General features: G+C 48.3%; 2 protein-coding genes across 3 annotated transcripts in view; both read left to right on the top strand.

Annotated features, from left to right (window-relative positions):
* The window catches only part of LOC132808475 (gastrula zinc finger protein XlCGF7.1-like), a 506,159-nt gene that overhangs the window by 257,700 nt on the left and 238,888 nt on the right, over window positions 1-9,571 (top strand). The gene's annotated exons all lie outside the window — the stretch shown is intronic.
* LOC132808485 (gastrula zinc finger protein XlCGF7.1-like) lies at window positions 1,221-9,501 on the top strand. Of its 2 annotated transcripts, none has more exons than XM_060822155.1 (2): window positions 1,221-1,303; window positions 7,852-9,501. In XM_060822155.1, the coding sequence occupies exon 2, from the start codon at window positions 8,260-8,262 to the stop codon at window positions 8,890-8,892; it is 633 nt and encodes a 210-aa protein (XP_060678138.1). In that variant the 5' UTR covers window positions 1,221-1,303; window positions 7,852-8,259; the 3' UTR covers window positions 8,893-9,501. The 2 variants fall into 2 exon arrangements, with proteins under 2 accessions (XP_060678138.1, XP_060678137.1); XM_060822154.1 differs by lacking the exon at window positions 1,221-1,303 and adding an exon at window positions 1,573-1,711.

Genomic DNA, 9,571 nt, shown 5'->3' with positions numbered 1-9,571 from the left:
AGCCCAGATAATGTATTGAAGGAGTGAGCTCCTCTGTGTGAGACTGTCTGTGCCACAATGGTTAAACTGACTTACAGAATCTTACATGGATTCATGCAGTTTTTGAGCAAAGTAAGACATAATTCTGCAAGTACAAATTCACCCAACAAATTTGTTTGTATGTGTGTGGGGATGTATATTTGCAGAAATATTCTATGTGCATTTTTATAAGAAAAAATCTGCAGACAGGCAATACATGTAATAGTTTGTAAATTCAACTTTGGAAATAGCATCAGTCTGACTCAAGATTGGGATACAGGCAGACTCTGACCTCACACCTTTAATGCATTGTCTGAGCTGAGATGTGAGCTTTTGCTATAAAACCTTGTTATCTCAAGAAGGTGACAACAAGAAATTCTGGGATTTACATTGCAATGAGACCTGCTTCTATTTGAAAAGGTGGAAGACTTAACAATCCAGGTTTGTTCAATATACCATTTCAGTGGCAGGACACTGGAATGTTTTGCTCTAAATTGTGTCTTAGGATCTTATACTCCACAACCACCTGATGAAGAGGCAGCACTCCAAAAGTTACTGCTTCCAAAGAAGCCTGTTGGACTACAGCCTGGAGTTGTGTGATTCTAGTATCTGGTTTCTAGCATCTGCAGTCCTTGTTTTTACCCAGTTGATTTTAACCCTTCTGTTATCCTCTTGCAAGGATGCCTGCATTGAAAAAGTTTACCTCCTCACTCGACAAGAATCTCAGCGAGTCCCTCTCCCACTGCAACTCTCAGGTCATTTCCTCTACCCTGAAGCTCTTCAACCATGTCCTGAAACAGACTCACGACCACAGTCACATTTGCTTCCTCAGTGCCTGCCTCCATAACCAACTCATCCTATACGGAGTCTGGACCACCTTTAAACCAGCAGAGTTCGGATCCGAACAGGCCACTCCACCCTCCTATCTGAGCTATCCCCTCTATTCCCACCCCCATCCACCTATTGTACTCTTTGCTACCATCCCCCACCCTCCTCCCTGACCTATCCCCTCCATTCCCACTCCCATTCACCTATTGTACTCCATGCTACTTTCTCCCCACCCCCACCATCCTCTCATTTTTCTCTCCATCCTGCAGGCTCTATTCCTGATGAAGGGCTTTTGCCCTAAACGTCGATTTTCCTGCTCCTCGGATGCTGCCTGAACTGCTGTGCTTTTCCAGCACCACTCTCATCAAAAGTGGATTGGCCATGTTGAATTCCCATAGTGCCCAGGGACGTGCATGTTAGGGTGGATCGGCCATGCTAAATTAGGCATAATGTGCAGGTAAGACGCATGATTCAGGGTTAAATGTAGAGGAATGAGTGTGGGTGGGTGACCCTTGGGAGGGTCGGTGAGGCCGAGTGGCCTGCTTCCACACTGTGGGGATTCTCTGAAGGGAGGGAGTTTTGGAAAGTGTGTTCTCCTGCCCGTCTGCTGCAGGCGCAGCGCATGCGCAGTGCGGCGTCCCGCTGTCGGTCTTGCCCCGCCCCCTGCACCGTCCCTTTTCCTTGCCCGCCCCTAGTTCCTTTGTGACGTCACAACGCGGAAGTGGCCCGGTCAGTTTCAAAGTGAATCTCCTTCCCTCTGGGTAACTCTTCATCCTGGGAGGGAGACAGAGATGGGAGGAGGGGAAACTGTTCACTTGTAGCAACTGGAGTGAATCCAGGGAGGGAGCAGACTCCGCAAACTCAGGTATGTGTCTTAGTTACCCGGGTGAGGAGGGACGGAAGGGAGAGGGCTGGATATTTTGTCTGTTTTTACGTTTAAAATGCAGCCGATTCCCACCTGTAACTGCAACAGGTACAAGTACAGCACATGCAATATTCCTCATTGCAGCTTCAAGCCGGTTTTGCATTCTCTGTTCTTCCTCCACTTTGGCTCCAGCACGTTCAGCTTCCTTCCCTCATTCCCATTCCCCCGCTCTGATGTTCCAAGCTGATCCGCAAAAGATCGGTTGGTCCTTCCATTCTTTCCCGGTGGCGCCCATTACTCTTGTCTATTTCTTGCCTTAATCCGGCCATGTGCGTGAACAAAGTGTTAGCGTATATCCTCTTTCACTGCCAGCTGCTTCCTTGTTTGCGAAAGCAACATTTCCTCCCATTTTCCGCCGACACTGAGCCTTCTGACCTCCTTGATTGTGTTTTATTTTGTTTTTGCAGAAGCAGGAAACAGATGCATATAACTGTTTGTACGAGCATATCTAGTTTAACCTACACCCCCTCGCCTCACACCACCTTTATCTGTTTGTCTGTAATATCTACCATTGTTTGCAGGCACATTTCACTCTAGTATGCACATTTTAACTAATACAGAAGCAATTATATAATTCCTTCACATAATTTTAACTCTTGTTAACTCCACTCTTGGCTGAAGCAATTATACCCTGGCGTTAGTTCATTTACCTTGCAGAAGCAATTATGGTTACAGAAGTAACACTGCTTTACCCATGTCCCACAGGGGTGACCCTACAACCTTGTATAAAATAATGTGGGGCATGGCGAGGGTACACAGACACGATCCTTGATCTGCGGTTGCTCATAGATTTCTTTTAAATCTCACCCTAAACCTAAGCGGCAACTCCTATGTACAGAGGATGGTGTGTGTAAAGAATGAGCTGCCAGAGGAAGTGGTGGCTGCTGGTTCAATTACAACCTTTAAAAGGTATCTCGATGGGTATATGTTGGGAAGCATTTAGAGGGACATGGGCCAAGTGCTGGCAAATGGGACTAGATTGATTTAGGATATCTGGTCAGCATGGACGAATTGGACTGAAGGGACTGTTTCTGTGCTGTACATCTGTGATTCTGGCTTGCCACTAATGTTTGTCACGTCTGTATGTTCAGTTTCGTCTTGGTGTTGGTGTTAATGCATTGATATCTTATTTTGCTCCCCACTTCCTGGGGACAGTAACCATTTCCTATCTGGTTGTTCTGATCTGGACTGCTGTCCGGATCTTCGGATTTCTGGAATTGGTCAATAAATACACCCGGAAATGACTGTCAATCACACAAGCAATAGTTTATTCTTTGATACGGCCGGGTCGGTAGACTCTGATCAGCCCAGAAGGATTAGATTAGATTCCCAACAGCGTGGAAATAGGCCCTTCGGCCCAACCAGTCCACACCGACCCTCTGAAGAGTAGCCCACCCAGACCCATCTCGCTCTAACTAATGCACCTCACATTACAGGCAGTTTAGCATGGTCAATTCACCAAACTTGCACATCTTTGGATTGTGGGAAGAAACCCACGCAGACATGGGGAGAATTTGCAAACTCCCACAGCCAGCCCCCCCCCCCCCAAGGCTGGAATTGAACCTGGGACCCTGGTGCTGTGAGGCAGCAGTGCTAACCACTGGGCCACTGATGAGTACCCCCAAAGTTCCAGAAGAATCTGCCGACTTTTACAGAGTTTGTATAGAACTTATGTACACTGTTTTGAGTCAGACATTGAGCATAATCACAAAGTAACAACCAATCAGATCCCGCAAGGTCCTCGTGTATTTTTGACTTAGCCTAGGGCAGCACTGCGGCCTCACAGCACCAGGGTCCCAGGTTCGATTCCAGCCTCGGGTGACCATCTGTGTGGAGTTTGCACATTCTCCCGATGTCTGCGTGGGTGTCCTCCAGGTGTTTCGGTTTCCTCCCAGAGTCCAAAGATGTACAGGTCAGGTGGATCGGCCATGCTAAATTGCCCATAGTGTTAGGTGCATTAGTCAGAGGGAAAATGGGTCTGGGTGGGTTACTCTTCGGAGGGTCAGTGTGGACTGGTTGGGCCAAAGGGCCTGTTTCCAAACTATAGGGAATCTAATCTAATCTATCATCATTTCTTGTAGACGACCTATTCTTGGAATCGTATTTGTCCTGTCTGGTGGTTAGGGTTAAACCGTTACTTCTGCGATTAATGGTTAGGTTCACATTTGTTACTTTGGCATTTGCAATTTTTTTCACTGGATTTACGTCAGTCTGTGGTTTCTTGTTTGTTCTGAGTCGCCAGTATCTGCCTGACTCAGTTCCCACCGAGTTAGCCAAGCAGAAGCTATTTTGTCCTACCTCCCATGTTAAAGTGGAGATTTGAGGTGGCCCAGGGAATCCTTTGTGGACTCAGACCTGTAAAGCCTCTCTCTTGGTTTGTCCTGGAGATCGTACTCTTTGGAAGCCTGGAATAAAAATCTCTCATCATAAAGTCCCAAAATGCAATTCAATTCAATCCAATCCAGAGCAGATAAGCACTAAGAGTTAATTTTGTACGAGATTCAACAGCCTCAGCACTAAAATGGTCTCACAAGGGAACGGCTGTGAATGTAGTCACTTGGTGTCCTGTTCGCACAGATTCACTGATGCTGAGGCAAACCTTCTTAATTGCCTTACAGCATCCTGTTATCACTTGGTGAGCCCAGGTGTCCCTATCTTTAAGTTCTCTCCTCTTTCTGAGCCTTCCTGCCTGTTTATTTTCTAGTGCAGTAAATGATTTGAATAATTCAGCATTACTTTTTAGTTTGAATGTTTAAAGACAAGTTTTAAGGCTATAGACTTTATCACCCAGATGTCCACACCCTCATTCCTCCCTTTGATTGCACCGCGATCACTGAAAGAGAAGGCTAGTCCAAACACATGCCCTTCAAGGTGGTCCAGCCATCAACATCCTGCAGAGCGGCACCACCATCTTCGCAGCTCATCTGGTCATATTTATCATCGCCATTGACACGTGTGGGTGAGCCATCGGAACGCAAAAGGAGCATCTTCTGGAGCAAATCTATATCACTAAGGGACCTCATAAGCCGAGCAATTAAATACCTAACAATAGCAATACCGACAAACATAAATAGCTAAATTGATAAGCCAATTGTACCATCAGCCCGACCTGCAGTTTCCCCAACTGGTCCCTTCAGTCATTCTGTCAAGGAATACCTGGATCTCTTCTTGTATCTTAGTAATATTGCCAGTGAGATCGGGAATGCCCATAGTGCATTTATCTTGGACAATGGTGCAGACCTCACCCTCCCGGGCAAGTATATAGTCTAAGGCATCCCGATTCTGCATAGAGTAAAGACACAGGTCTGATAATCCCAGTTTCCTCTGTTCCAGGGCCTCTTTAGTCTTATTTCCTCGAATGGTCAGGCCACAAAGGAGGGAATTGTGGTTCTTCCAACCTCAGGGTACTCTGGAATCTGCATCCTATTGGATGTCCTGTATTGTCACCTAGTCCGTTCCAGGTCCATGTGCCCCATAAGGCCTGCTGTACCCCAGCTAGTGTTACACCAGCTGTTTGTATACACAGACCGGAGCTATTGGAAAGTGATATTTCTCTTCACAGGGTCGGCAGTAGGAAGTCTGACGAATAGAATGGAATCGGGGACTGGGACGGGGCAAGTAAGTCATCTCCCGATAGAGAGGAGTAACATACTACTGCCTCTGGGGCGAAGAGCGTTCTGTGGGCCTGTATAAATCAGTTGCTGGATTGTGGAGTTTCCCCTATCAGGCTTCTCTTTTCTCGAGTCGGCCCGTTCTGCAAAAAGGGAAGGTGTTCCCGGGCATCCTCAAAATATTTACCATAATAACGAGGTTGATCATTTTTATCCTCACTAGGCTTGCGTCTGCAGGTAAAATAAAAAAAACATGGTAACTGCCACTGATTTCTACTGTCCAGATGGACCACCTGGTCTTTCTGATGTAAGAGTCCATTGCAATAATCAATCTTCATCACATTCCACACGTCAAAGGCATCTGGTCCGGTGCTCCGGACGACATCTCCTCAGCATGGGTGGTGGATAATCTCTGATCATTCCTTGTCGCATCCATACTTAGTGGCTTTCCCCATCAGGACGTTGTACATGATCAGAAAGGTGAGGAGATAGGCGATCCCCCACATGTACCTCCTCTTAGTTCAAGTATCTGTAATAAGGTTAACATTAGAACAACAGCAAAATCCAAAAACCCAAATGGACAGTGGCCACTCCTTTTGTTGGGATTCCAGTATTCTCTCCTCCTCTTCCCCACTTTTGACTGCAGCGGTCAATCAATTTACAATGGTGCAGTTGGACCCAAGCCGAGCGCCCAGCGACTTTGACCGCCGTAGGGGTGGGAAGTAAAACCTGGAAGGGGCCATCCCAATGAGGTTGGAGACCTTTGCCAGTCCAGGTCTTGACGAGCACCAACGAACCAGGCTCTACCAGCGACGAGGCTGAAAGGGAGGGAACATCGCTGTAGGCCGCACGCTCCTGGGAATGACAGGCACGCTAAACACTAGTTAGAGCAAGAACATAACCAACCATTGCTTCGGTCATGCGGTGGACGTAGACTGAGAAAGGAGCCGAATTGTACCAAGGGGTACGGAGGGGGTGACCAGAGAGACTCTCTGCTGGAGACAGTCATGTCTTGCCGACAGACATGGATCTCATCTGGAATGAGGCCACAGGGATTAGCATAACCAGGAGAGGCCAGACTCGGCCATTAATTTGGCAAGTTTAGTCTTGAGTCTGGTTAAAACATTCACCAAGGCCGGCCGCCTGAGGATGATAAGCACCATGCAGTTGCCGACAAATACAAAGCTGGGAACAGAGTTCTCTGTTAGTATTACCTACAAAGTGTGGTCCATTGTCCGAGCTAATGCACGCAGGTATACTGAAGTGGGGAATTATTTCCTTAAACAAAATCTTCACCACGGTCTCAGCAGTAGCGTTAGGAGGAGGGTAGGCTTCAGTCCACTTAGAAAAGACATCAACAATAAGCAAAACATATTTATAGCAACTCAACTCATTTCTACAACTCAATTAAGTCCAGTTGAAGTGTCTCCAAGGGACCCTCCAGCAAGGGAGTTCTCGTAGAGATACTTGAACTAAGAGGTGGGGGATCGCCTTCCCACTGACCTGTATGATCACGGACAACATCCTGATCGGGAAAGCCACTGACTGAGTATCGATGCGATCTGGAACGATCTGAGATTATCCTGATGTCATCTGGTGCACCAGACCACACGCTTTCAACGTGGAGTCGTTTGAGCGATGGCGTGAGCTGCCAGAGGAAGTGGTGGGTGCTGGTACGATGACAAGTTAAAAGGCTCCTGGACGGGCATCTGAATATGAAGGGTTCAGATGGGTCAGGGCCAAGTGATGGCAAATGCGACTGGAGTCATAGAGATGTACAGCACAGAAACAGACCCTTCGGTCCGACTCGTCCTTGCTGACAAGATAGCTAACCCAATTTAGTCCCAGCTGCCAGCACCCGGCCCATATAGGGGCCAAGTGATGGCAAACGTGACTAGATTAATTTAGGATATCTGGGCAGGTTGGGCCAAAGGGTCTGTTTCTGTGCTGTGTGATTCTAATTGTCTTCAGTGAAAGCAGAAGTGTGGTTGTGAAGGCTGGACTTTCAGAGCATGTTTTGCCCTGACTGAGAGCGGAAGAGTTTGACTGAAATGTATCGGTGTTAATGCCTTGATGTCTCATTTTGCTCCCACCTTCCCGGGGTCATTAACCATTTTGTGTCTGGTCCTTCCACCCTGAATTGACACTTTTTTTTTGCTTCCCAGAATCAGACCTGCTCACTCTCAGCAGGATCCCAGTGTTGTGAAAGATAGTAACTTTCAGGTGGAGGCATCCAAAATTCAGAGAGATGTCAGTCTTGATATTTTTGCTTTTTCTGTCCCTGTAAGATCCTGAAACAGCACCTTCAGGGGAATTAGTTAGAGCGGAGTGAGAACAGAGGGGAAGGGAGAGTGGGATGGTGCTTTCAATTTTGTGGAACAACAAAAGAATATTCCACAGAAAGTAGAATTGCTTGTTCTGAATTTCTACCCTGCACTGATAGTGATGACTTGTAATCTCTTTTTGCAGAGTATTTGAAAATCTGAAGACTGAAGTTTCAAAATCAACAGATGAAGGACTTATGCCCGAAACATTGACTCTCCTGCTCCTCGGAAGCTGCCTGACCTGCTGTGCTTTTCCAGCGCCACATTTTTTGACTGACTCTCCAGCGTCTGTAGTCCTCACTTTGATGTCAATGTCTGACAGTCACTCAATCCATCGGGACAGCAACGATTTTTGATTGTGATTTCTGTGAGAGGGATCAACGCTTTTCGGTTCATGTTTGAAGACGTTTTCAGCATCAGGTGGGACTGGACGAGAGACCCCACTGTTGAAGCACACTGTGTGTGGAGCCTGAAACAGTTATACGGCCTGGGAAGGTGATTTCACAGCAGGGAGGGGCTCTACACGTGTTTGTGAGCAGCTGAAGCTGTGGCCATGGAGAAACCTGAGGAATCCCACCCTGTGGAGAAACCGTGGAAGTGTGGTGACTGTGGGAAAGGCTTCCGTGTACCGTCTACCCTGGAGACTCATTGGCGCAGTCACACCGGGGAGAGGCCATTCCCCTGCACTGACTGTGGGAAGGCCTTTACCGACGTCTTCACCCTGCGGAGCCACCAGCGGATCCACACCGGGGAAAGACCCTTCAGCTGCTCTGTGTGTGGGAAGGCCTTCAGCTATTCCTTCCACCTGCGGAGCCACCGGCGCGTCCACACGGGGGAGAGGCCCTTTAGCTGCCCCGAATGTGGGAAGGCCTTTACCCATGTCTGCGCCTTGCGGAGCCACCTGCGTATCCACACCGGGGAGAGGCCCTTTAGCTGCCCCGGGTGCGGGAAGGCCTTTACACATGTCTCCTCCCTGCGGAAGCACCAGCAGATCCACACGGGGGAGAGGCCCTTTACCTGCTCTCAGTGTGGGAAGGCCTTCAGCATATCTTCCTCCCTGCTGAGGCACCAGCGGATCCACACCGGGGAGAGGCCGTTCATTTGCTCTCAGTGCGGGAAGGGTTTCACCCGCTCCTCCCACCTGCGGAGACACCAGCGAGTTCATGTGCCATCACAGGGGGATTGAAGGAGTGACGGCTGAGTCCCATTATCGATTGGAATATCAACCCGGTTCCGGGGACTCCCGGGTTTGAATCCCGCCACGACAGATGGCAGAATTGGTATTCAGTCAGAAATGTGGAGTTTGGAATCTAACGATGAGACCGTTTCAGGGAGGGGGTGGTGCAGGGGAGAAAGCCCCCATCTGATTCCCTCTCTCCCTTGTTAGGGAAGGGAACCGCCATTGTGGGAAAGGATTCACTCAGTCGTTCCAGCTGCATCCTTTACCCGGTCTGGCCTACACGTGACTCCAGACCCACAGCAGTCTGGTTGACTCTACACTTCCCCTTCCTGGCAAAGGAGCGGGGAGAAACTTACTTGGAGACAGGGTATGGGTTGAAATTGCTGAGTGAGGCAATACTTCCTCCGGGTTACGGCTGTACCAAGGATCCAATTACAAAGGGACAACTTAGTGCTGACCAATCGTAAAGACAGTGGGGGTAGGGACAGGGGAGGTGTGGTGTGTGCACGTTCACCTTGAGCTGTTCTAAAAGCAACTACTTTGTCTCTGCCTTTTTGCTGGGGGGGATCTGAATCTGTAACAAAGTTGGGTTGCAATAAAGGTTACCTGAACTTACCACCGGGCTCAGACTCTCATTGAAAGCTTTGAGCTCCAAGAGGTTTTTGTTTTAAAGCTACTCATTTCT

Source organism: Hemiscyllium ocellatum (genome assembly GCF_020745735.1).
Source record: "Hemiscyllium ocellatum isolate sHemOce1 chromosome 27 unlocalized genomic scaffold, sHemOce1.pat.X.cur. SUPER_27_unloc_6, whole genome shotgun sequence".
NCBI lineage: Eukaryota > Metazoa > Chordata > Chondrichthyes > Orectolobiformes > Hemiscylliidae > Hemiscyllium > Hemiscyllium ocellatum.
The sequence above is the reverse complement of the archived record's forward strand: the minus strand, read 5'-3'. Positions and strand labels throughout refer to the sequence as shown.